General features: G+C 47.7%; 1 protein-coding gene across 1 annotated transcript in view; it reads right to left on the bottom strand.

The window, feature by feature from the left end:
• The window catches only part of INSR (insulin receptor), a 180983-nt gene that overhangs the window by 52852 nt on the left and 100463 nt on the right, over positions 1–27668 (bottom strand). Inside the window, exons 3-5 of the mRNA XM_031659063.1 lie at positions 14152–14473; positions 4333–4481; positions 2363–2507 (exon numbers count right to left, since the gene is read on the bottom strand). Of these exons, the coding sequence (XP_031514923.1) occupies positions 2363–2507; positions 4333–4481; positions 14152–14473 (616 nt within the window). The remainder of the gene's footprint in view (positions 1–2362; positions 2508–4332; positions 4482–14151; positions 14474–27668) is intronic.

The following is a 27668-nucleotide window of genomic DNA, read 5'->3' as shown; positions in this document are numbered from 1 at the left end:
ATCCGTAGCGTTCCGGTTACGTATTGCTATCCAGACTGTACACTCCTTATGAAAATCAATGCCCATGATGATCTTACCACTGTCCCATCGCAGCTGGGACCATCTAGTTGCAGGAACATAGCTCAGGGCTCCCACTGATTCTACCTGATAGTGAGTTGTTTTAGTTCTTTCATTATATATTGCAATGTAACAATAATAGGAATAAGGTGCACAATAAATGTAATGCACTTGAATCATGCGGAAACCATCCCTACCCTACCAATCCATTGGAAAAACCGTCTTTACTAAGCGGTCCCTGGTGCCAAAAGGTTGGGGACCAGTGACTTTTGGGATGCCTGGGTCCCCATTTGTCTTCGGGGCAGTAATCGTTTCTCCTGGGGCCCTTGGTTTCATGAGCTTCTTCCATCTTGTGGATTTCTGACAAGCAGAGTTTGGGGTTATAGTGGAAGAAGAGTTTCCCTGGTGATGGTGAAGTTGTGTTTGCTCAATCCCAGAGCTGCCTTAGGTTCTGGTTGTCCAAGGCATAGAAGGGTAGTTCTATGGAAATAACACACACATCTAGTCATTCAACAGCTGGTCTTCTACAGCTCAAGATGATATATGCATGCCTGGAGTTGATCTTGTTCAGTGCTATATCCTCATCCTCTCCACTTGCTTGGCACATACTCAACATATATTTGTCAAATGGGGATAACAGGGAAGCTGAGGAAGTTTTCATAGCCCGGGAAGGAGGGCTCAGCTCAGTCTTGAAAGAGGGGTGGTGAGTCTGTGATGGACTGAGGAATAGGTTTTGCAGAAACCAATTTCTGCAAACAGGAGGCTCTATTGATGACACAGAGGCACCTAAGTTGAGCTCAGAGAAGAGCAAAGTAGCCTGTTTTGGCAGCAGGTGACGAAATAGCTGGTGCAATGGACCAGACCATCTAGTATACTCGTGCCAGATCAAGACCAAGAATGTGTGAGCCGTCCTTAATAAGCGAAAGAAGGCCACTGAGGTTTTTGTTTGTTTGTTTGTTTTAAATGAGGCGGAGTCTCACTCTGTGCCAGAGACTGCATTGTCTGCTGGGTGCGCTCCAGCAGACAATATGATCTAAACTATTGTTTAGACCGCAACCTATAGGATCGCATTACTAGCTCATGTTGATTAACATATCCTTTGTCCCTTTCCCATTGGCATCCTGTTCTACAGATGGCAAGGAGGCTGAGGCTAGAGCCTTCATCTTGTGACCATGAAGAAACACAAAAGATGGAAAAAGAACCTGGGTCTTCCACAGACCTCCCTGCCTATAAGTTGATCTTGATCGTATTATGAAACACAGATTAGTAGTCTGAGTTCCTGCTGTTTCGCAACGGGAGACTGCAGGACCTCAAAGGAGAAGGCTGGAATATATTGGAATACACTGAGATGGAGTCCATTTCAGAAATTAGGATGGACAACTGGGACTAGAAGAAATGTCCATTTTGTACCACGTTAAACTCTACTTAATGTAGCCCAAACGGCGGATGCCCTATTTAGCAAAAATTCCAGCCTGTGCCCTTGGAGGATGGGCACCGGGTTGGGCTGCTCCCACTTTTGTTTCTCAAGAATGACTATAAAACAGCTTTTTACAATTTTTTGGCTGGATGGACCTCTATAGGCATTCAAGTTCTTTTCTCTGGTTTTTTATAACTTTTATTTGTTTTTAAAAATCCTTAAGTTTTTCCTTCTTTTTTGCGGGCCGGAGTCATTCCTCACCCAGGCTGGAGTGCAGTGGTGTGATCTTGGCTCACTGCAACCTCTGTCTCCCAGGTTCAAGCTATTCTCCTACCTCAGCCTCCCAAGTAGCCAGGATTACAGGCGTGTACCACCACACCTGGCTAATTTTTGTACTTTTTTTTTTTTTTTTTTTTTTTTTTGGAGGCTGGTCTGGCTCTGTTACCCAGGCTGAGTGAGTGGCGATCTCGGCTCTTTCTGGCCTCCACCTCCGGGTTCCCGCCATTCTCTGCCTCAGCCTCGAGTAGCTGGGACTACAGAAGCCGCCACCTCGCCGAAGCCCAGCTTTTGTATTTTAGTAGAGGCGGGGTTTCACCGGGTTAGCCAGGATGGTCGATCTCTGACCTCGTGATCCGCCCTTCTCGGCCTCCCAAAGTGCTGGGATTACAGGCGTGAGCCACCGCCCCCGGCCTAATTTTTGTACTTTTAGTAGAGATGGGGTTTCACTATGTTGGCCAGGCTGGTCTTGAACTCCTGGCCTCAAGTGATCCACCCGCATCGGCCTCCCAAAGTGATGGAATTATAGGCATCAGCCACCGTGACTAGCCAAAAAAATCCTTAAGTTTTTCTAATGCCCGAACTTCCTAGTTAACACTCAGGCCCACGTACCCGATTTCCAATGTCTCTCCTCGAATCAGACGTAACTTCCGGAAGAAGGAAAGTGACACCAGAGCGTAGGATCGGCGGATTTTTAGATAACCTGAAATTTCTTCAATGAGGCCGAGGTTGGCTTCTAGCTCAGCTGCCAGATTATCTAAGGAAAGGAGAGAATATTCAGTGGGTTTCTATAGAAATATTTCAATCTTCTCATGATTCTCCATGGTGAGAAGATAACCCTCAGGCTGTAAATGGTTGGACATACCCAGCTCAAAACTCATCATGCTGGCCAGGCGCGGTGGCTCACACCTGTAATCCCAGCACTTTGGGAGGCTGAGGTGGGCGGATCACCTGAGGTCGGGAGTTCGAGACCAGCCTGACCAACATGGAGAAACCCCATCTCTACTAAAAATACAAAAAAAAATTAGCCAGGTGTGGTGGTGCATGCCTGTAATCTCAGTTACTCGGGAGGCTGAGGCAGGAGAATTGCTTGAACCCGGGAGGCGGAGGTTGCGGTGAGCCAAGATTGCACCATTGTACTCCAGCCTGGGCAACAAGAGCGAAACTCCATCTCAAAAAAACGCAAAAAACAAAAATCAAAACAAAACAAACAAACAAACAAAACCTCATCATGCTTAGAACACAATCTGTAGTTCTTAGCCTTCCTTAAATGGGTCAAGCATATTTCTGCCCCAGGACCTTGGCACTGGCTGCCTTTGTTGCTCAGAATATTATTCTACCATATATCTGCTTGGCTTGTTCCATCATCATCTCAAACCCTCCTTTCCCACACCAGAGACTTCTCTAAAATAGCAACCCCAGGCTAGGTGCTGGTGGCTCATGCCTGTAATCCCAGCACCTTGGGAGGGTGAGGCAGGTGGATCACTTGAGGTCAGGAGTTCAAGACCAGCCTGGCCAACATGGTGAAACCCTGTCTCTACTAAAACTACAAAAAAAAAAAAAAAAAATAGCAACCCCTTTTAGTCTCTATTTCAGAGGTTGACCAATGACAGCCCACTGGCCAAATTCCACCTGTTTTGTAAAATAAAGTTTTATTGGAACAAAGCCATGCCCACTAGCTGACATGGGTCTATGGCTGTTTTCATATTACAACAGCAGAGCTGAGTGGTTATGACAGACATTGCCCGGCCTGCAGGGCTGAATATATTCATGACAGAGCTCTTTATAGGGAAAAGCTGCCCATTTCCATTCCACCTATTACCCTGCTGCACTTCCCTTCATAGCACAGGCCACCACCTGAACTTACAATATCTGTTGATTTACTTATGTGCAAAAATCCAGCAGAGTAAGGACTTTACCTTACTCACTGTGAGTATTCAATACATGCTTGCTAAAGAAATAAGCAAAGGAATGCCTTTTTGCCTGACATGGTATTTCTTTTCTTTCCTTTTCTTTTCTTTTGAAATGGAGTCTCGGTCTATGGCCCAGGCTGGAGTGCAGTGGTGCGATCTCAGCTCACTGCAACCTCTGCCTCCCAGGTTCAAGTGACTCTCCTGCCTCAGCCTCCGGAGTAGCTAGGACTACAGGCATGTGCCACCATGCCCAACTAAGTTTTGTATTTTTAGCAGAGACAGGATTTCACCATGTTGGCTGGTCTCAAACTCCTGACCTCAAGTGATATGCCCACCTCAGCCTCCCAAAGTGCTGGGATTACAGGCGTGAGCCACCGCGCCTGGTCTTTTTTTTTTTTTTGAGATGGAGTCTCACTCTGTCGCCCAGGCTGGAGTGCAGTGGTGCGATCTCAGCTCATTGCAACCTCCACTTGCTGAGTTCAAGCAATTCTCCTGCCTCAACCGCCTGTGTAGCTGGGATTACAGGCGTGTGCCACCACACCTGGCGAATTGTTTTGTATTTTTAGTAGAGACGGGGTTTCTCCATGTTTCTCTGAGCTGTGAGCGGGGAAGAAAATGGACACGGAGCCCAGCAGGCAGCCCCAATGTCCCCACAGAGAGAGCACTCACTGCCTCCTCGAATGTTGATGATCAGACTCCCGTTGACGACGGTGCATCCTCGGAGCTCCTGGGCAGACGTCACCGAGTCGATGGTCTTCTCGCCTTCTAGGAGGTGGCATACCTTGGGACAGGGACCCAGGCACGGGGTGCACAGCAAGCTAAGGCAGAGCAGAGAGAGAGAGGAATAAGGGTGTTCAAAGTCCCTCAGACATCTCCGGCATCTTTCTGCCTGATATGCTATTTCTTTGTATGTGCGTGAGACAGAGTCTTGCTCTGTTGCCCAAGCTGGAAGGCAGTGGTGCGATCTCAGCTCACTGCAACCTCTGCCTCCTGGGTTCAAGAGATTCTCCTGCCTCAGCCTCCACAGTAGCTGGGATTACAGGTGCCCACGACCACGCCCAGCTAATTTTCGTATTTTTGAGTAGAGACGGGGTTTCACCATGTTGACCAGGCTGGTCTCGAACTCCTGACCTCAAGTGATCCACTCGCCTCAGCCTCCCAAAGTGTTGGGATTACAGGTGTGAGCCACTGCACCTGGCCCTTTCTGCCTGAGATGATATTTCTGAAAACACAGTCTGCCGATCTACCATAGGGCATATTGCTTGATTCTTAAAATTGTAGATTCTGGAGCCGGGCGTGGTGGCTCCCGCCTGTCATCTCTGCACTTTGAGAGGCCAAGGAGGGAGTGTTGCTTGAGCCTGGGAGTTCGAGATCAGCCTGGGAAGACAGCATACCATGCAGGGTCTCAAGTGATGGCACGAGTCCATCATGCGACGGCAAGGTCTTCTGACCTCAGCATTGTTCACATCTGGGGCCAAGTAACTCTCCACTGCGGTGGTAAGGGTGGCATCCTGTGCATTGGACGATATTAGGCAGCATCCCTAGGCTCCACTCACGAGATGCCAGTAGCATCCCTCCCATAAGTTGTGGCAATTAAAAATGTCCTCCAGGCCAGGCGCAGTGGCTCACGCCTGTAATCCCAGCACTGTGGGAGCCTGGCCAACATGGTGAAATCCTGTCTCTACTAAAAATACAAAAATTAGCCAGGTGTAGTGGTGCCCACCTGTAATCCCAACTACTGGGGAGGCTGAGGCAGGAGAATCACTTGAACCCGAGAGGCAGTGGCTGCAGTGAGCCAAGATCGTGCCTCTGCACTCCAGTCTGGGTGACAGAGTGAGACTCTGTGTCAAAAAAAAAAAAAAAAAAAAAGTAGCACCCTCCCCCTTTCTCTCTTCCTCCAGTCGTGTAAGATGTGCCTGCCTCCCCTTCACTCCTTCACTTTCCCCCATGATTGTAAGTTTCCCGAGGCCTCCCCAGAAGCAGAAGCCGCTATGCTTCCTGTACAGCCTGCAGGGCCATGAGCCAATTAAATCTCTTTTCTTTATAAATTACCCAGTTCCAGGTATTTCTTTCTTTTTTTTTTTTTTTTCTTTTTTCCTATGAGACTGAGTTTTGCTCTTGTTGCCCAGGCTGGAGTGCAATGGTGCCATCTCAGCTTACCGCAACCTACACCTCCTGGGTTCAAGTGATTCTCCTGCCTCAGCCTCCCAAGTAGCTGGGATTACAGGCATGCACCACCACATCCAGCTAATTTTGTATTTTTAGTAGAGACGAGGTTTCTCCATGTTGGTCAGGCTCGTCTTGAACGCCTGACCTCAGGTGATCCACCCACCTCAGCCTCCCAAAGTGCTGGGATTACAGGTGTGAGCCACTGCACCCAGCTAATTTTGTATTTTTAGGAGAGATGGGGTTTCTCCATGTTGGTCAGGCTCATCTTGAACTCCCAACCTCAGATGATCCACCCGCCTCGGCCTCCCAAAGTGCTGGGATTACAGGCGTGAGCCACGACGACTGGCTCCAGGTATTTATTTATAGCAGTGCAGAAATGGATGAATGCACGTGGTGATGAGAATGTGCCATTCATTACCTTGAGCTCATGGGCCTGATGTGGCAGAACTGACACTGTTATCCCAACGTGGCAGAACTCAACTTGCTACTCCAAGGAGACAGGACATTTGCTGTTCTGTGTGGGATTTGATGCAAGTATGGCTGTAACATGACTCCATGTTTAACAGCAAACGACTTGGGCAGCCTTTGGTTTTGCCAACCTGCAGCCTGATGCCATCAAACTCACAGCCCCCAGGAGTCCTTTGGGAGCCAGTCCTCCCCCAACACGGGGTCTCTGAGATCAGCTCTTGGCTTCCAAAGCCTTTCTAGATCCAGGATGGACACAAGATCCAAGACAAGCTAAGCACCACCTTCTATTCCTGTGGCGGCTCAGAGGTGGGTACAGGACTTAAGTCAGCGCAGTGAGGGTTTTGCTAGAACATGCAGGAAGGGGAAATTGTTTTCCTTCTGGAGTATCTAAGGGTTTTGCCATCTTGCTAGCACAGGGTGAAGGGTGAGGGAGAAGCTGCCTGAAAAGAAAACCAACAAAGAGCAAAATAAAGATGGAAGAGACTGATCAGGTACATCACTTAAGCTTCTTGATACAGCCATGCCTGAAGCAACTCCCTGAACTTTTTGGTTATGGGCACCAACAAACTCCTTTAATCTTGGCTAAATCAAAGTTTTCGATTTTTGTTTTTTGTTTTTTGATGGAGTCTTGCTCTTGTTGCTCAGGCTGGAGTGCAATGGTACAACCTGGGCTCACTGCAACCTCCGCCTCCCAGGTTCAAACGATTCTCCTGCCTCGGCCTCCTGAGTAACTGGGATTACAGGCCTGCACCACCATGCCCGTCTAATTTTGTATTTTTTAATTTTTTTTAGTAGAGACGGGGTTTCTCCATGTTGGTCAGGCTGGTCTCGAACTCCCGACCTCAGGTGATCCACCCACCTCGGCCTCCCAAAGGGCTGGGATTACAGGTATGAGCCATTGTGCCAGGCTGGTTAAGCCAATTTGAGTTGGGGTTCTGGTGCATGAAACCACAAGATTCCCAACTGTTACAGTCTCCGTGTGTTCATCTGAAAATAACAACACGAATGCCACAGCTTGTGATGAGGAACTCAGTGATGCATACCACAAAAGCACTTCGCACACAGAACATAATTTTATCCATTGCTACAAGAGTCATTTGTTATCGGTGGCATCGTTGTTGCTGCTGCCGTTGTTCTCACACCCCTGTGTATTCAACTCTTCAGAATGATTTTTGTGACTGTAGTATCATAAAGAATGCATCTGGTCTTCATCCCAGTTCTTGGCATAGAGCTTCAAAAACCCTTGGAATTTTCTGAGTCATAGGAATGCTTTTGTTAGGAGGGTTAGGAATGCTGGGGGTGACTTGCGGTGGGGGCCTAGATAACATTAGGGTGGGGGGCGGTCACCAGAAAGACCAACCTTGTGATCACAGGGTTGGGGCTTTTAGTCACCTGACCTCCAGGGAGAGGAGGGGGCTGGAAATGGCAGTGTTTAATCACATGGCCAATGATTTCAATCGATCACACAGAAGGAAGGAGACTCCAATTAAAACTCTGGACACTGGGCCGGGTGCAGTGCCTCACACCTGTAATCCTAGCTCTTTGGGAGGCTGAGGCAGGTGAATCACGAGGTCAGGAGTTTGAGACCAGCTTGGCCAACATAGTGAAACCCCGTCTCTACTAAAAATACAAAAATTAGCCGTGCATGGTTTGTGCACGCCTGTAGTCCCAGCTACTTGGGAGGCTGAGGCAGGAGAATCACTTGAACCTGGGATGTGGAGATTGCAGTGAGCTGAGATTGTGCCACTGCACGCCAGCCTGGGTGACAGAGTGAGACTCCATCTCAAAACAAACAAACAAACAAAAACTCTGGACACTGAAGCTTAGTAGTACTTCCCAGTTGGTGGACATGTCAGTATGTCAAGAGGGTGATATAGGCTATTGCCACAGGGAGGGAATATGGAAATTCTGCGTCTAGAACTCTCCCAGATCTTGCCCTATGTGTATGCTTTATAATAAAACTATAACTGTATAGCAGGGTTTTTAAATTTGAGACAAGATCTTGCTCTGCCACCCAGGCTGGAGTGCACTGGCACAATCTCAGCTCACTGCAGCCTCGAACTCCTGGGCTCAAGCAATCCTCCTGCTTAAGCCCCCCAAGTAGCTGGGACTACAGGCATGCACCCCCACACCTGGCTAATGTTTTTAAATTTTTGTAGAGATGGGGTCTTGCTATGTTGTCCAGGCTGGTCTCAAACCTCTGAGCTCAAGTGAGCCTCCAACCTTAGCCTCCCAAAGTGCTGGGATTACAGGCATGAGCCACCACAACTGGCCAGGTTTATTTTAGTTCTGTGAGTTCCTTCTAGTAAATTATCAAACCCAAAGAGTTTGTGGGACTCCCCCAGTTTAGAGCCAGTTAGTCAGAAGTGTGGGTGGCTGGGGGATCCCTAAGATGCTGCCAGTGTCTGAAGTAAGGGAAATCTCATGAAAGGCTGAGCCTTAAACTTGTGGCGTCTGATGCTAACTTTGGAGGAAGATGGTGTCAGAACGGTGTTGCAGTACACCCAGGTAGTGGCAGAACAGCTGAGGCGGAAACAAAACAGTGTCCGAATGTTTGACTTCTTTTATTGCCTCTATTCTTATTATGTGGCAGGCAATGCTCTAAGCCTGGAGTTGGCAAACAGTGGCTTGGGAGCCAAATCCAGTTGGCCACCTGTTTTTGCAAATAATATCCTATTGGAATATGGCCACATTTATTGGTTAGTATATCGTCTAACCCCGCTTTCACACTGCAAAGGCAGAGTTAAGTCGCTCCAACAGAGACCATATGGCCCTGAGCGCTGAAAATATTTACTATCTGGCCCTTGGCCAACCCCTGTTCTCAGCTGCCAGTATACATGAGTGAACAAAGCCAATAATACGTTTTCCCAGTGGGAAATTATAAATGACCACGAGTTCTTTGCAGCCTCTCCCACCAAGAAGTGGAGTCTATGTTCCCACCTGTTGAATCTGGGCTTGGCCATATGGCTTGCTTTGGCCAATGGGATATTTGCAAACGTGATACAAGTTGAGGCTTGAAAAGCACTTGAACGCTGAGGTCTGTCCTTCCTGGCTGCTGGAGTGAGAGACTTATGGAGAGAGACCCCCGCTGACCATCTAAGACCCAAGAGGCTCTCCTAAACCATCAGCCATAGCTAAACAGGCCCAGGCCAGACAAACCTTCAGTCAACACACAAAATCATCAGAGCTCCTAAGGGAGTGTTTGAAGCCACTAAGCACTGAGGTGGTTTCGTTACACAGCAAGGGCTAGCTGATACACTCCCAAAGCTTATAAGCTGGTTGAGGAGAGTAAATAAATTGACAACAAAGGTTAGGTGCAGTGGCTCAGGTCCTGTAATTGCAGCACTTTGGGAAGCCAAGGTGGGAGGCTCGCTTAAGCCCAGGAGTTCAAGACGAGCCTGGGGAATATAGCAAGACCCCTATCACTACAAAAATTTTTTTTAGCCAGGTGTGGTGGTATGTGCCTATAGTCCCAGCTACTCAGGAGGCAGTGGCAGGAGGATCTCTTGAGCCCAGGGGGTTGAGACCACAGTGAGCCATGTGGGTGCCACTGCACTCTTGCCTGGGTGATGGAGCAAGACCTTGTCTCAAGAAAAAAAAAAAAAAAACTGATAATAAAAATATCAGCTAGTGACAAATCAAAGAGTTAAAACTAAATGATGTGACAGAGAATAGTGCATGGATGACTGATTCATACAGGAAGGATTTGCCAAGGAGACGACCAGGACAAAAAGTGGGTCATTCTCAAATTAAGGGACAAGCATTTTAGGAAGAGGGAACAGCTAATGCAAAGGCACAGAGGAAAGCAGATGTAGCAAGCTGGAGGAAAACTCCTGCGGTTACAGCCATGGCCAAGAGGCACTGGAATGAAATTAGAATAAGAACTGGCAGAGTCTTCTCGATAAAGAGTTTGGATTCTGTCCACTGGTCTTGGGGAGCCACTGGGGGGTTTTAGGGAAGGACATGGCATATGATCAGATGGCCACTTTTATATTTTCTTTCGAGACAGTCTCGTTCTGTCACCGAGACTGGAGCGCAGTGGCACAATCTCGGCTCACTGCAACCTCCATCTCCCAGGTTCAAGCAATTCTCCTGTCTCAGCCTCCCGAGTAGCTGGGATGACAGGCGCCTGCCACAATGCCTGGCTAATTTTTTTTTTTTTTTTTTTTTGAGAAGGAGTCTTGCTCTGTCGCCCAGACTGGAGTGCAGTGGCCGGATCTCAGCTCACCGTGGTTTCACGGTGTTAGCCAGGATGGTCTCGATCTCCTGACCTCGTGATCCGCCCGTCTTGGCCTCCCAAAGTGCTGGGATTACAGGCTTGAGCCACCGCGCCCGGCCAACCGCCTGGCTAATTTTTGTATTTTCAGTAGAGATGGGGTTTCACCATGTTGGTCAGGCTGGTCTCGAACTCCTGACCTCAGGTGATCCACCCACCTCGGCCTCCCAAAGTGCTGGGGTTACAGGCGTAAGCCACCACCCCCGGCCCAGGTGGCCACTTTTAACCAGTGTCACTAGAATGGAAGCAGGAGCAAAGAGATTGTTCAAGGGGACTGGGTCAGACATGATGGTGAAGTAGATGGAGTTGTAGACAAATTTGAGACCTCAGCTTAACAGGAAGAAGTGAGAAAGGCCAAGAAGAGTCAAGGATTTTAGGTCATTCTCCCCTTCCCAATGGATGTCCCGTACTCATTGAAAATTTATCCATCACAAATATCTGATCTTCCTCATCTCAGGAAGCAGCACTGTGCTATTACATCCCAGCAGGTACTTTGGAATGACAGTAGACGGTGAGACCTTTTTTTTTTTTTTTGGAGATGCAGTTTCACTCTTGTCACCCAGGCTGAAGTGCAAGGGCGTGATCTCAACTCACTGCAACCTCCGCCTCCTGGGTTCAAGCAATTCTCATGCCTCAGCCTCCCGAGGAGCTGGAATAACAGGTATGCACCACCATGCCCGGCTAATTTTTTTTTTTTTTTTGTATTTTAAGTAAAGATGGGGTTTCACCATGATGGCCAGGCTGATCGCAAACTCCTGCCCTCAGGTGATCCATCCACTTCGGCCTCCCAAAGTGCTGGGATTACAGGCATGAGCCACTGCACCTGGCCAAGACCTTTTAACAAATCCACATGAGTTCCCAGAACTCTGCTCTGAAAACATCAAGAACTCTTTCCCAGATAAGCCACCAGAATGGAAGAAAACATCTGGCCCTATTTGATAACAAACCATATTCGAAAATGCCACAGTCCTATAAAGTCTTTCATAAGATAAAAAGAAAAGCTTCAGGCCAGGTAAGGTGGCTCACACCTGTAATCCCAGAACTTTGGGAGGCCGAAGTGGGCGGATCACTTGAGGTCAGGAGTTCGAGACCAGCCTGGCCGACATGGTGAAACCCCGTCTCTACTAAAAATACAAGAAAAAATTTAACAGGGCATGGTGACAGATGTCTGTAATCCCAGCTACTCAGAGGCTGAGGGAGGAGAATCACTTGAACCCGGGAGGCTGAGGTTGCAGTGAGCCGAGATCGCACCATTGCACTCCAGTCTGGGCAACAAGAATGAAACTCCATCTCAAAAAAACAAAAGCACTAACAAAAGACATTGGCCGGGCTTGTTGGCTCACACCTGTAATCCCAGCTATTTGGGAGGCTGAGGCAGGAGAACTGCTTGAACCCGGGAGGCAGAGGTTGCAGTGAGCCGAGATCATGCCACTGCACTCCAGCCTGGGTGACAGAGTGAGGCTCTGTCACAAAATAAATAAATTAATTAATTAATTAAAAGCTTCAGAAATAAAAATATTAATTTTTTTAAACCTACGCAATGAAATACTGCGACAATGCACCATCCTCTCCTTTGTTTTCTTCCATTCAGGAAAGGTCTCCGGTGCCAAAGATGTGCTGTCAGTTTCTCAGAGTTTTTGTTTTAGCATCTCCTACATCATCAGTGAGAAAATCAAAGGAGGCTGCTATATGTCTCAGGCCGTAGTTAAGGTGAGGCAAAAATGCCTTTTATTTAAGGCCAATGTCTTTTAAACAAACGTCTTGCCAGGAGATATTAACCCATTTTTTTTTTTTTAATTTCAAATGCGATTTTAGAAAAGAATCAAAAGGAATATGGTCATTTCCTCAATCTTGGGAATACACTGGCCAAAAAAAAAAAAAAAAAAAAAAAAAAACTCTGTCTGGTATGCAAAGGTGATTTATAGACCCTTTTGGTCAATAAAGCCAAAAGGTTTTGTTGGTAGGTTTTTATCAACAACAAGCAAAACAAAACATATTGTACTTGCAGGTTTCACAAACACTCAAAGAAAGAGTCGTAAGAACTGAAATCACAGCTTGTTTTCCTTCCCGCCCTCTCCACCCAGGGAAATAAAATTTCCCACCACAACACTCTCGCTTGGCTAATTCTCAAGTCTGAAGAGGAAGATACTTGACGTAAGCAGGTCAGCTCAAGGCCTCTTGATATGTGTCTGTTTCTGATTTGTTTTTGTGTTGTTTTGTGGTGTGTGCGTGTGTGTGTTTTTAAAACAAAACATAAAACCTCAATACAAAAACCAGGAAACAGATTTTTGCAACTCAGTTACGGCCCCCAAAATAGCTCATGGAAGAAGCTAACAGCGTGAACAGAAAGTCTGTGATGTGCGTAGGAAATCTGACTCACTGCCGAAGAGAGAAAACCCTGCTATTTCTCACCCAAACGGCAGGAAATGGTTTGATTATCCTGTCCTTCAGAGAACAGCGAAGCCCTGAGAAGAATGCAGAAGTGAGTCTCTTCCTCCTGGAGACAGTATGTTCTGGGCTAATCTTGGCACACCACCAGGCTACAGGCCAGGGAAGACACAAAAGACCTTGGTATATCCTTGATGTGACAATGATGAAGCTACATCAGTGAGGACAGGCCACGTGGAGGATTTTAGGGAAATTCAAGGACACTGTCTTTATTATGTTTTCTCGTTCTGAAGTCAAGCACAGAAAGCTTAGAACTGGGGTCCACAATGCCAGACGGCGCGGTGGCTCACACCTGCAATCCCAGCACTTTGAGAGACCGAGGCAGGTGGACCACTTGAGGTTGGGAGTTTGAGACCAGCCTGACCAACATGGCAAAATGCTGTCTCTATTAAAAATACAAAAATTGCCCAGGCGCGGTAGCTCACGTCTGTAACCCCAGCACTTTGGGAGGCCGAGACGGGAGGATCACGAGGTCAGGAGATCGAGACCATCCTGGTTAACATGGTGAAACTCCATCTCTACTAAAAATACAAAAAAATTAGCCCGGCGTGGTGACGGGCGCCTGTAGTCCCAGCTACGTGCGAGGCTGAGGCAGGAGAATGGCGTGAACCCGGGAGGTGGAGCTTGCAGTGAGCCGAGATTGCACCACTGCACTCCAATCTGGGTGACAGAGCAAGACTCCGTCTCAAAAAAAAAAAAAAAAAAAAAAAAAATTAGCCAGGCATGATGGCAGACACCTGCAGTCCCAGCTGCTTGGGAGGCTGAGGCAGGACAATCACTTGAACCCAGGAGGCAGAGGTTGCAGTGAGCCAGGTTCGTGCCACTGCACTCCGGCTTGGGCGACAGAACAAGACTCCATCTCAAAAAAAAAAAAAAAAGAAAAGAAAGAATGGTGGGCACAATGCCAGAAGTATATACTATCTGGCCCTTTAGAGAAAAAGGTAGGCAACTCCTGCTCCCAAGCCCAGGACCAAAACAGGGTGCAAAAGTAGCATCTGAGAGCAGAGACCTCACTCATAGCCAATTAACCCTGGGTTTGCACACAGTTTTAACAGGAGGCATCATCACAACCAACCCCACGTTCCTTCTTCTCTCGGCTGCCCCCCGGACCCACATCCAGAACTCACTTGCTGGAATTCATCGTGTACCCGGAGGGACACTCAGGGATGCACTTGTTGTTATGAATGACGTACTGGTGGCAGCCCTGCCTCCGTGAGTTCTTGCATTTGTGGTGCAGGTCCTGGCAGAAGCTGAAGTTCACACAGCGCCAGTCCTGGAAGTGGTAGTACGGGGGCGGGCAGGTCTCCACACACCTGCCATCCAGGTAGAAGTTGCGGCAGGCCACGCACTTGGTGGGGTCGTCGGGCTCAGAACAGTTGCCCAGGCACTCGCTGTGGCAACAGAGGCCTTCGGCAGTGCAGCCGTGTGACTTACAGATGGTTGGGCAAACTGGAGAGAGAGAGGGAAGAAAATAAATGAATAAATAAAACAGTTGGTCAATGGCTTTGTCCAATTCCTGTCTGCATATGCAGCAATTCTGGATCAGACAGTGAGAGCCAACCAAATACTAACAATAAAAGCGGCATTTCTACATCATTACACACATGCCAGACACATCTATTAACTGGTTTAAGCCTCCAAACCATTGGTGTGCTTCTCAATGTTTAACAACTGCCTGAGGGAGGGGGACAGGAGGGCCCAGATCTATATAGCATTTGCCAATTTCCATGGTGTAAATATTCCTACCAGTGGTGGATTTCAGGCCACCCACATGAAGTTACTAAACATACAGCTGGCAAGCGATACATAGTAGCATTCCTCTAAATAGTATTTATAAGTATATACAAAATGTATCTACTATTGACACAAAAGTAGTAAATAACCTCAACAGCACAGATAATAGGAAAATATCGTATGCTATTAGGAGGTGGTGAGTTTTGAGTCTTTGCTACTTTTAAAAACCTTTGTTAATTTAAAAACTTCGGTTTTTTTTTTTTTTTGAGACGGAGTCTCGCTCTGTAGCCCAGGCTGGAGTGCAGTGGCCGGATCTCAGCTCACTGCAAGCTCCGCCTCCCGGGTTCACGCCATTCTCCGGCCTCAGCCTCCCGAGTAGCTGGGACTACAGGCGCCCGCCATCTCGCCCGGCTATTTTTTGTATTTCTTAGTAGAGACGGGGTTTCACTGTGTTCGCCAGGATGGTCTCGATCTCCTGACCTCGTGATCCGCCCATCTCGGCCTCCCAAAGTGCTGGGATTACAGGCTTGAGCCACCGCGCCCGGCCAAAAACTTCGGTTTTTAATGTCATTTATTTCACTGTAGGTTTATATAGTTTTTATGAATATCTTATGTCTAACAAATGGCTCACAAATTGACTGAAAATTTGACCACTGGCTCTAGCAAGCCAACTCCAGCATGCTGCTGTACCCCACATGTGAAGTAGATACACTGTTACCTCCTTTATTTTTTTGTTTTACAAATGGGGAAACTGAGGCATGGGGAGGTTAAGTAACTTGCCCCCAAACCACTGATTGCTTCAACAGACATTTGCTTGCACTAATCTAAATACTGTAACCACTATGGGGAAAAAGTGCCTGCAGACCCTGCCTTTGGGAGCAAGCACAAGGTCTAATGGAGGAGACATGTTAGTTACTTAAACATGCAAATGTGTCTGGGTGCCATGGCTCATGCCTGTAATCCCAGTACTTTGGGAGCTCGAGGTGGGTGGACCACCTGAGGTCAGGAGTTTGAGATGAGCCTGGCCAACACGGTGAAACCCTGTCTCTACTAAAAATACAAAAATTAGCCGGGTGTGGTGGTGCATGCCTGTAATCCCAGCTGCTCAGAAGGCTGAGGTATGAGAATCACTTGAATCCGGGAGGTGGAGGTTGCACTGAGCCAAGATCGCGCCATTACACTCCAGCCTGGGCGACAAGAGCAAAATTCCATCAAAAAAAAAAAAAAAAAGGCTGGGTGTGGTGGCTCATGCCTGTAATCCCAGCACTTTGGGAGGCCAAGGTAGGCAGATCACCTGAGGTCAGGAGTTCGAAACCAGCCTGGCCAACATGGTGGAACCCCGTCTACTGAAAATACAAACAATTAGCCAGGTGTGGTGGCGGGCGACTGTAATCCCAGCTACTCAGGAGGCTGAGGCAGGAGAATCACTTGAACCTGGCAGGTGGAGGTTGCAGGGAGCCGAGATCATGCCACTGCACTCCAGCCTTGGTGACAGAGGGAGACTGTCTCAAAACAAAAAAACGAAACAAACAAACAAAAAAAGTTGGGGAGTATTCTTCACCCCAAATCCCCAAACTGTGATTCTCAGCACAGTGGATCCCACCAGCCAAACTCAGGGAACAGAAGTGGCCCCAGAAGCTACATCCATATGTGAGCAGCACCGTCTGGTCAAACTTTCTGCGATGACAGAAATATTCTCTATCTGGGCCGTCCAACACGGTAGCCACTTCTCCCCTGTGGCTTCTGAATGTGGTTAGTGCGACTAGGAAATCCGATTTTTTTTTAAGTGTGGTAAAATACACATAGCATAAAATTCACTATTGTAACCATGTCTAAATGTAGAGTTCAGTGGTATTAAATACTTTCACGTGGCTATGCGACCATCACCACCACCCATCTCCAGAACTTTCTCATCTTAACCAAACTGAAACTCTGTCCCCATGAAACACTCACACCCACCCTACTCCCCAGCTCCTGGCACCTCCCATTTTACTTTCTTTTTATTATTATTATTATTTTTTTTTTTTTTTTGAGATGGAGTCTTGCTTTGTCGCCCAGGCTGGGGTGCAGTGGCGCGATCTCAGCTCACTGTAACCTCCGCCTCCCGGGTTCAAGCAATTCTCCTGCCTCAGCCTCCAGAGTAGCTGGAATTACAGATGCCACCACCACACCCAGCTAATTCTTGTATTTTTAGTAGAGACGGGGTTTCACCATGTTGGCCAGGCTGGTCTTGAACTCCTAACCTCGTGATATTCCTGCCTCGGCCTCCCAATGCGCTGGGATTACAGGTGTGAGCCTTTGCTCCTGGCATCCCATTTTACTTTCTGTCTGACTCTGACAACTCTAGGAACCTTATATAAGTGGAATAATATAGGATTTATTTATTTATTTATTTATTTATTTATTTATTTATTTATTTATTTATTTTGAGATGGAGTCTCACTCTGTCGCCCGGGCTGGATGGAGTGCAGTGACTCGATCTTTGTTCACTGCAACCTCCACCTCCTGGGTTCAAGGAATTCTCCTGCCTCAGCCTCTGAGTAGCTGGGATTACAGGTGCCCACCACCACGCCCCACTAATTTTTTTGTATTTTTAGTAGAGATGAGGTTTCACCATGTTAGCCAGGCTGGTCTTGAACTCCTTACCTCAAGTGATCCACCTACCTCGGCCTCCCAAAGTACTGGAATTACAGGTATGAGTCACTATGCCCAGCCTAGTTGCACTATTTTAAATTCCCACCAACAGTGTACCAGGATTCCAATTTTTACCAAGGAACTAAACTTTCAACTACATTTCATTTTAATTTCAGTTTAAAATTTTTTAAAAGTTTTACATTGATACACAATGTTTTACACATTTATGGGGTACATGTGATATTTTGTCACATGGATAAAACGTGTAACGATTTCTTTTTTGTGTGTGTGATGGGGTCTGGCTCTGTCCCCTAGGCTCCGGGGTGCAGTGACATGGTCACAGTTCACTACAGCCTCAATCTCCTGGGCTCGGGTGATCCTCCCACCTTGGCCTCCTGCATAGCTGGAATGATGGACATGCGCCACCACACCCTGCTAAGTTTTTAATTTTTTGTAGAAATGGGGTCTCACTATGTTGCCCAGGCTGGTCTCGAACTCCTGGCTCAAGCGATCCTCCCACTGCAGCTTCCCAAAGTGCTGGGATTACAGGTGTGAGCCACTGCGCCTGACACAGTTCCAATGTTTACTAGCCACAGATGACTACCATCTCCCACACTAGACAGTGCAGGCATAGAGAATAAAAGCATACCCCCTACAGGCCTTGGGGGGGTCTAATCCCTGCCAGTCTTGCTAAGTCCTTCTCCCAGGCTGGCCTCCTTTCTGCACCTCCCACCCACACACACCCAGGCTCAGCCCTACCTTAGGACCTTGTGAAAGCTGTTCTGGGTGGAGCATGCTGGTCCCTTGTCCCCTTGTGGCTCGCTCTTTTGTATCCTTCAGGTCCTTATACAGACCTTCCCTGACCTCCCCAGCAGAAGTTGCCGCCTCCCGGGTTCACTCCATTCTCAGGCCTCAGCCTAACACGATTATCTGGCATTACATTTTCCTTATGGCATCTCGATCGACTCTTTTTTTTATTTCTTAGTAGAGACGGGGTTTCACTGTGTTCGCCAGGATGGTCTCGATCTCCTGACCTCATGATCCGCCCATCTCGGCCTCCCAAAGTGCTGGGATTACAGGCTTGAGCCACCGTGCCCGGCCGGCACTGATCACTCTTGAAAATTATCCTGGGGCTGGGCATGGTGGCTCACACCTGTAATCCCAGCACTTTGGGAGGCCGAGGTGGGTGGATTACTTGAGGTCAGGAGTTCGAGACCAGCCTGGCCAACATGGTAAAACCCCGTCTCTACTGAAAATACAGAAATTAGCCAGGCATAGTGGCGGGCGCCTGTAATCCCAGCTACTCAGGAGGCTGAGGCACGAGAATCCCTTGAACCTTGGAGGTGGAGGTTGCAGTGAGCTGAGATCATGCCACTGCACTCCAACCTGGTTGACAGAGTGAGACTCTGTCAAAAAAAAAAAACAAAAAACAAGAATTAGGAAGTTCTAACAGGGCCAAGCACAGTAGCTGATGCTTGTAATCCCAGCACTTTAAGAGGCTCAGGCGGGTGGATCACTTGAGGTCAGGAGTTCAAGACGACCAGCCTGATCAACATAGTGAAACCTGTCTCTACTAAAAATACAAAAATTATTTTTTTGGGTGTGGTGATGCTTGCCTGTAATCCCAGCTACTCGAAAGGCTTAGGCAGAAGAATCACTTGAACCCAGGAGGAGGAGTTTGCAGTGAGTGAGTCAAGATTGTGCCACTGAACTCCAGCCTAGGTGACAGAGCGAGACTCCATCTCAAAAAAAAAAAAAAAAAAAAGGCTGGGGGAGGGATTGTTAATAAGAGTCCCTTGCTTCCTTCTTAAGGCTGTTGCAAGAAATAAACAGGATAACGTCGGTAACACATCAGATTCTTTGATAGAGACATTTTTAGGCTTGATAGAAATTAACTACAGAGGGTATCTATAATTATCACAATTATCAACATCATTAACACTGATCTGTCTGTGGGAACCTGAGGGCTGAAATTCAATCGGAGGAAGCAATATACAAGGCAGACAACAATTACCTAGGGCCCACAGAGTCCCAGCGCTCTGGCAAGGACACAGACACAAGAGGAAAGGGCTTGTTTCCTGGGCTGGAGCCACTTCAGAGGGTCAGCCCTTTCATTCAAAAGAGGCGTCATCAATGGCCTAACACAAACCTCTCAAACACAGAAGTCCTTCCGGCCCAGACAATGGGAAGAAAAATTATCCAACCATTGCAAACAAGGCCAGAGGCTGCCAGATTTTGTAATCCCGTGTTGGAGCCCTGTCTGACAGGCTCATCTGAGCTATTTCATTTTCCAGCACAGGAGTTGGTCAACTTTTTCTGTAAAGGGCCACAGGCAAATACTTGAGGCTTTGGAGGACATACGGTGTCGGTTGAAACTACTCAACTCTGCCATGATGGCATGATAGCAGCTATAGACATATGTACGTGAAGAGGCATGGCTGGGTCCAATAAAACTTTATTTATAAAAGCAAGTGATGGGCCAGATAGTTTATCAACCTGCGCTAGTTAAATGTACCTGTAATTGATTTTACTCTCTTTTTTGAAATGGAATCTTGCTCTGTTGTCCAGGCTGGAGTACAGTGGTGCGATCTCCGCTCACTGTAAACTCTGTGTCCCAGGTTCAAGCGATTCTCCTGCCTCAGCCTCCTGAGTAGCTGGGATTACAGGCACTCGCCACCATGCCTGGATAATTTTTGTATTTTTAGTAGAGACGGGGTTTCACCACATTGGCCAGTCTGGTCTTGAACTCCTGACCTCAAGTGATCTACCCACCTTGGCCTCCCAAAGTGCTGGGATTATAGGCATGAACCACTACACCTGGCCAATTTCACTGTTTCTATTAGGGACTAGACTCATGGAAATTAGTGCTAACTTACAGTCAGATATGCTGCAAATTATTTTCATCTCAGAGAAAAGATACTCTCAGCTGGGCATGGAGGCTCATGCCTGTAATCCCAGCACTTTGGGAGGCTGAGGCAGGAGGATTGCTTGAGGCAGGAGGAGTTCAAGACCAGCCTGGGTAACAGAGTGAGATCCCATCTCTCTCTACCAAAAACAAAAAAACAAAAAAAAAAAAAAAAAAAGGAGGGGGGGAAAAGAAAAAAATCATCCCCAAAGATTACAGTTTTATTCTCCTGTGGGACATTAAGCAGCCTCATAGCTAACATTGCCTTCTTATTTCAGTGACTATACATGTTTTGGCTTTATAATCCTGCTGTTCCCTCACTAATGGCTTAAATAAACATGTTGACCTGTATTCTTTGGTGTTTTGTTGTTGTTGTTGTTGTTGTTTGTTTTGTTTTGTTTTTGAGACAGAGTCTCACTCTGTCGCCCAGGCTGGAATGCAATGGTGCGAACTCGGCTCACTGCAACCTCCACCTCCCTGGTTCAAGCAATTCTCTGCCTCAGCCTCCTGAGTAGCTGGGATTATAGGCGTTCGTCATCACGCCCAGCTAATTTTTGTATTTTTAGTAGAGATGGGGTTTCACCATGTTGGCCAGGCTGGTCTTGAACTGCTGACCTCAGGATCCACCCACCTCGGCCTCCCAAAGTGCTGGGATTACAGGCGTGAGCCACCACGCCCAACCAGTTCTTTGAAGACTATCCTTGGAACACTATAAGCCCATTCCAGGTGTCTCCAACTCTGTAGGGAGATGTTGATCAAACAGTACAAAATTTCACTTAGGAGAAATAAGCTTTAGTTATGTAATGGACACAATAGTTGCTATAATAAGTAACAGTACACTGGACATTTCAAAATTGCTAAAAATGTAGATTTTTTAACCATCAAACAATAAGTATGTGAGGCAATAGCTTTTAAATTGGCATGATTTAATAATTCTACAATGTAAACAGATATCAAAACATCACATGCTATCCCATAAATATATAACATATACAATTATTATTTGTCAATTAAAAAAAAATAGAGGCCAGGTGTGGTGGCTCCGCCTATAATCCCAGCACTTTGAGAGGCCGTGGCAGGGAGTTTGAGACCAGCCTGGCCAACATGGTGAAACCCTGTTTCTACCAAAAATACAAAAATTATACAGGCATGGTGGCACGAGCCTGTAATCCCAGCCACACGGAAGGCTGAGGTAGGAGAATCGCTTGAACACGGGAGGCAGGGGTTGCAGTGTGCCGAGATTGTGCCACTACTGGGATAGAGAATGAGACTCTGTCTCAAAAAGAAAGAAAAGAGAAGAGAAGAAGAAGGAGAGAAAGAGAGAAAGAGAAGGGAGGGGAAGGAGGGGAAGGGAGGGGAGGGAGGGAGGGAGGGGAGGAGGGAGGGAGGGGAGGGAGGAGGAGGAAGGAAGGGAAGGGAAGGGAAGGGAAGGGAAGGGAGAGAAAGGCAGGCTACTCGGGGTGGCCACTGCACCCCCTAGCTGAGTGGGAGTCCTCTAAACTGGTTCTGGACGCTTCCACATACTCTTGTTCCCCATACTGATTTCTCTGAACACGAATTGTTAGAGAGAATGTGAAAAGCTCCACTCGAAAATCACAAGCCTGCCAGGCTCAGTGGCTTGTACATGTAATGGCACTTTGGGAGGCTAACATGGGAGGATCTCTTGAGTCCAGTAGTTCAAAACCAGCCTGGGCAAAATAGCCTGACTCTGTCTTTACAAAAATAAAAAAATTAGCCGGGTCTGATGGTGCACGCTACTAATCCCAGCTACTGGGGTGACTGAGGTGGGAGAATTGCTACAGCCCAGGAGTTTGAGGCTGCAATGAGCTGTGACCGCACCCTGTACTCCAGCCTGGGCAATAAAGCAAGATCCTATCTTTAAAAAGAAGAGAGAGTGAGGGCCGGGCGCAGTGGCTCACGCCTGTGTCTCCCAGCACTTTGGGAGGCTGAGGTGGGTGGATCACGAGGTCAGGAGATCAAGACCATCCTGGCTAATACAGTGAAACCCCGTCACTACTAAAAATACAAAAAATTAGCAGGGCGTGGTGGCGGGCGCCTGCAGTCCCAGCTACTCGGGAGGCTGAGGCAGGAGAATGGCGTGAACCCAGGAGGCGGAGCTTGCAGTGAGCCAAGATCGCGCCACTGCACTCCAGCCTGGGCGACAGAGTGAGACTCCATCAAAAAGAAAGGACGGAAGGAAGGAAGGAAAGAAGGGAGAGAGAAAGAAGGAGGGAAGGAAGAGAGAGAGAAAAGAAAGAGAAAGAAAGAAGGAGGGAGGGAGGGAAGGAAAGAGGGAAGGAAGGAAGGAAGGAAGGAAGGAAGGAAGGAAGGAAGGAAGGAAGGAAGGAAGGAAGGAGACAGAAAAAAGGAAAGAAGGAGGGAAGGAAGGAGGGAGGGGAAAGAGAGAAAGAAAGAAGAAAGAAGGAGAAAGAAAGAGGAAGGAAGGAGAGAGAAAGAAGGAAAGAAAAAGATAAAGAAGAAAGAATAAAGAGAAAAAAGAAAAGAAAGAGACAGAGGGAGAAAGAAGAAATAAAGAAAAGAGAAGGAGAAAGAAAGAAAAAGAAAGAGAGAGAAGGAAAAGAGAAAGAAAGAAAAGAAAGAGAAGGGAGGCAGTAAGGGAGGGAGGAAGGGAGGGAGGAAGGGAGGGAGGGAGGGAGGGAAGTAAAGAAAAGAAGGAAAGAAAGGGAAAATCACAAGCAGCCCAGGGTGGGGAAAGGGCATGACACAAGTGAAGTAGCCACAGAACAGCAGCTTCTTCTGGTGACACAGACCGCAAAGTGAAGACGTTATGAAAGCCACGTGTCATGCAAGATGAGAAACAGCCCCGGTGGAGGACGGGGTTGACTTTCCTCTCCCTGTGCCCCTGACCTGATCCCCCTTATTGACACTTAATGAGCCCAAGTGTCTGTTCCTGCCCAACTTCTGGTTTGGGGTAGGGACAGTCAGCAGCCCAGGCTGTGTCTGCCAGAGAAGACGGCAGACTTTCAGGAAAATGCCAAACCGTCTGGCAGCTATCCCTCCCTCACATCTGCGCACAAGTGCGTGCTGTGTGTGTAGGGAACATCTACCCAGATCTCCCCTCTCCAAAAATGCAGGTTCTGTGTCCATCCATTGTCTCCCCTCCAAAGCCACCTTGAGCCGCTGGTCCCAATTTTCCCCCAGTTCTCCCTAAACCTCCCAAAAGCTCCTGGGTGAGCAAACAGAAGCAGCCATCGCCTTCCTGAAACTGTCAGCTGCGGTAGCTTTTTCCCTCTACGCTGCTGAGAAGATCGGAGACTAAAATCTAACTAAATTGATGGAGGGAAAAGGAGATCGCTGTGTCAGAGTCCTCTGGTGGACCCTCCCCAGGATAAACAATGTCCCCACTAAAGGACCACTTCCCTAGACAGAGGGAGTCACAGAAACACCAATTTGCTTCAGGGAGGCAGTTCAAAGCAAAGGGAGGAATATTGCACCAAGAGGCAGGTGCAATTTGATTGCAGTGTTTCTTTTTTCTTTTTTTCAAGATGGAGTCTCACTCTTGTCCCTCAGGCTGGAGTGCAGTGCCATGATCTCAGCTCACTGCAACCTCCGCCTCCCGGGTTCAAGCGATTCTCCTGCCTCAGCCTTCCGAGCAGCTGAGATTACAGGCGCCCACTACCACACCCAGCTAATTTTGTACTTTTAGTAGAGACAGTGTTTCATCATGTTGTCCAGGCTGGTCTCGAACTCCTGACCTCAGGTGATCCGCCTACCTCGGCCTCCCAAAGTGCTAGATTACAGACGTGAGCCACCACGTCCAGCCCTGACATAGTATTTCCACTTCTAGGAATTACCCTGCAGACAAGAGACCCAACGTCCACGTCAATGCCTGGAAGGGGATATTCTCTGCCCTGTCAGACCTTAGCCATTTGTGTTTCTAACAGCAAAAGACAGAAAACAACCTAGAGATCCAAAATAGAAGACTGGGTAAATAAATTACTGTGGGTCAAGGAGGCGGAATCCTACACAGCTGTAGAAATGGAGATAGCTCTATGCATTGAGAAGTTGGAATCGCTACCGACATAGCATTAACTTGAAAAATAAGGTGCAACACAGTGTCTAAAGAGTCTAATTCATTTGTAGAGAAGGGAAAGAGACATGTATGGTGGGAATACAAAATGGGATGGCTACTTTGGAAAACAGTTTGGCAATTTTTTTCTTTTCTTTTCTTTTTTTTTTTTTTTGGAGACAGGGTCTCGCTGTGTTGCCCCAGCTGGAGTGTGGTGACACAATCTCAGCTCACTGCAACCTTGATCTTCCAGGCTCAAGCCATCCTCCCACCTCAGCTTCCTAAGTAGCTGGGCTACAGGCACATAGCAGCTCACCAAGCTTAGAGTTTGACAAATTTTTTGCAGAGATAGGGTCTTACGATGTTGCTCAGGCTGATCTCAGACTCCTGGCCTCAAATGATCCTAAAGTAGCTGGATTACAGGTATGTGTCAGCCCACTCAGCTAACATTTTTGTAGTTTTTTTGTAGAGATGGAGTCTTGCTATGTTGCCCCGGCGGATCTCGAACCTGACCTCAAGTGATCCTCCTGCCTTGACCTCCCAATGTGCTGGGGTCACATATGTCAACCACTGTGCCCCACGCCAGTAATCTAGCACTTTGGAAGGCCACGGTGGGCGGATCACCAGAGGTCAGGAGTTCAAGACCAGCCTGGCCAACATGGTGAAACCCCCTCTCTACTAAAAATACAAAATTAGCCAGACACGGGTGGGCATGCGCCTGTAATCCCAGCTACTCGGGAGACTGAGGCTGGAGAATCACTTGAACCCAGGAGGTGGAGCTTGCAGTGAGTGGAGATCATGCCATTGCACTCCAGCCTGGGTGACAAGGGTGAAACTCCATCTAAAAATAATAATAATAATAAAATAAAAATAAAGTTAAGCATATGGGTCGGGCATCGTGGCTCACACCTGTAATCCCAGCATGTTGGGAGGCCGAGGCTGGTAGATCATTTGAGCTCAGGAGTTCGAGACCAGCCTGGTCAACAAGGTGAAATCCCATCTCTACTAAAAATACAACACACAGCAGGGCGTGGTAGCACATGCCTGTAACCCCAGCTACTTGGGAGGCTCAGGCAGGGGAATCACTGGAATCCGGAGGCAGAGGTTGCAGCGAGCCAAGATTGTGCCACTGCACTCCAGCTTGGGCGACAGAGAGAGACTCTGTCTCAAAAAAATAAAAATAAAAATAAAGTTAAGCATATGCTTCTTATCCTTACCACACAACCCAGAAATCTCATTCCTAGGGTTTTACCCTAGGTATGCAGAATGGAAACATGCGTTCATGCAAAAACCGGTACTTGAATGCTGGTAATGGCTGCGTTCATAATCACTCCGAACCGGAAACAACTCAAATGTCCTTCAACTGGGGAATGCATTTAAACTGTGGCACATCCAGGCCAGGCGCGGTGGCTCACGCCTGTAATCCCAGCACTTTGGGAGGCCGAGGCGGGTGGATCATGAGGTCAGGAGATGGAGACCATCCTGGCTAACACGGTGAAACCCCGTCTCTACTAAAAAATACAAAAAATTAGCCGGGCGGGGTGGCGGGCGCCTGTAGTCCCAGCTACTCGGGAGGCTGAGGCAGGAGAATGGCGCGAACCCGGGAGTATGAGCTGCAGTGAGCCGAGATCCCGCCACTGCACTCCAGCCTGGTGACAGAGCCAGACCCGGCTCAAAACAAAACAAGGCCGGGCGCGGTGGCCTGCCTGTAATCCCAGCACTTTGGGAGGCCGAGACGGGTGGATCACGAGGTCGGGAGATCGAGACCATCCTGGCTAACACGGAAACCCCGGCTTCTACTAAAAAAATACAAAAAACTAGCCGGGCGAGGTGGCGGGCTTGCAGTCCCAGCTACCGGGAGGCTGAGGCAGGAGAATGGCTGACCCGGGAGTGGCTGAGCCAGGAAAGTGAGCTGGAGATCTGGCCACTGCAATCTTGTGCCTGGCGATGAGTGAGACCTCGCCTCAAAAAAAAAAAAAAAAAAAAAAACAAAAACAAACAAAAAAAAAACCTGTGGCACATCCATACAAGGAAACACCACTCACTAATAAAAAGAAATGAAACACTCATACCCATAACAGCATGGATGATTTTTTGTTTTGTTTTGTTTTGTTTTTAGATGGACTCTCACACTATTACTCACGCTGGAGTGAACTAGTGTAATCTCAGCTCACTGCAACCTCAGTCCCCTGGGTTCCAGTGATTCCCCTGCCTCAGCCTCCTGAGTAGCTGGGATTACAGTTGTCCACCACTATGCCTGGCTACTTTTTGTATTTTTAGTAGAGATGGGGTTTTGCCATGTTGCCCAGGCTGGTCTCGAACTCCTGGCCTCAAGCAATCCTCCCACATTGGCCTCCCAAAGTGCTGGAATTACAGGTGTGAGCCACCACACCTGGCCAACAGCATTGCTGGATTTTAAGTGCATTATATTCAGTGTAGAAATGGATCCAGGTTGGATGCGGTGGCTCACGCCTGTAATCCTAGCACTTTGGGAGGCCGAGGTGAATGGATCACCTGAGGTCAGGAGTTGGAGACCAGCCTGGCCAACATGGTGAAACCCCGTCTCTACTAAAAATACAAAATTAGCCGCGTGTGGCGGCAGGCGCCTGTAATCCCAGCCACTCGGGAGGCTGAGGCAGGAGGATTGCTTGAACCTAGGAGGCAAAGGTTGCAGTGGGAGGAGATTGCACCATTGCACTCCAGCCTGGATAACAGAGTGAGACTCCATCTCAAAAAAAAAAAAAAAGAAAAAAGCATCCAGGCCAAACTGGATTATTCTCCTCCTCTCTCTTCCCTTGCCACTTTTAAGTATTGAATTTATTTCGTATAATTTTAGTGGAATTATTCTTACTGAGAATAAAATTTTTTACAATCATTTAAAAAAAAGAAAGAAACTGGTCTCAAAAGCTACACAGTGAATGATTCCATTTTGATGACATCCTTGAAAAGGTAAAATTATAGCAAAAAAGGACAGAGCCCAGTGGGTTACCAGGGGGCTGAAAATGGAGAGGGAGTATCTGCAAACACCCAAGAGGAAATTTTTTTTGTGAGGGTTGGGGGTGGGTGATGATGGAACCATTCTACATCTTGATTGTGGTGATGGTTACATCACTACATAGACCAATTAAAATCTGAAGAACTTTACATTAAAAACGGTGAATTTTACTCCATGTAAATTGTACATTAAAAACTGGGGGCCAGGCGTGGTGGCTCATGCCTGTAATCCCAGCACTTTGGGAGGCCAAGGCAAGCGGATCACGAGGTCAGGAGATCCAGACCATCCGGACCTACATGGTGAAACCCCGTCTCTACTAAAAATATAAAAATTAGCTGGTCATGGT

The sequence above is a fragment of the Papio anubis genome, chromosome 20, assembly GCF_008728515.1.
Source record: "Papio anubis isolate 15944 chromosome 20, Panubis1.0, whole genome shotgun sequence".
NCBI classification, from domain to species: Eukaryota; Metazoa; Chordata; class Mammalia; order Primates; family Cercopithecidae; genus Papio; species Papio anubis.
This window is presented reverse-complemented; position numbering and strand designations above follow the sequence as displayed.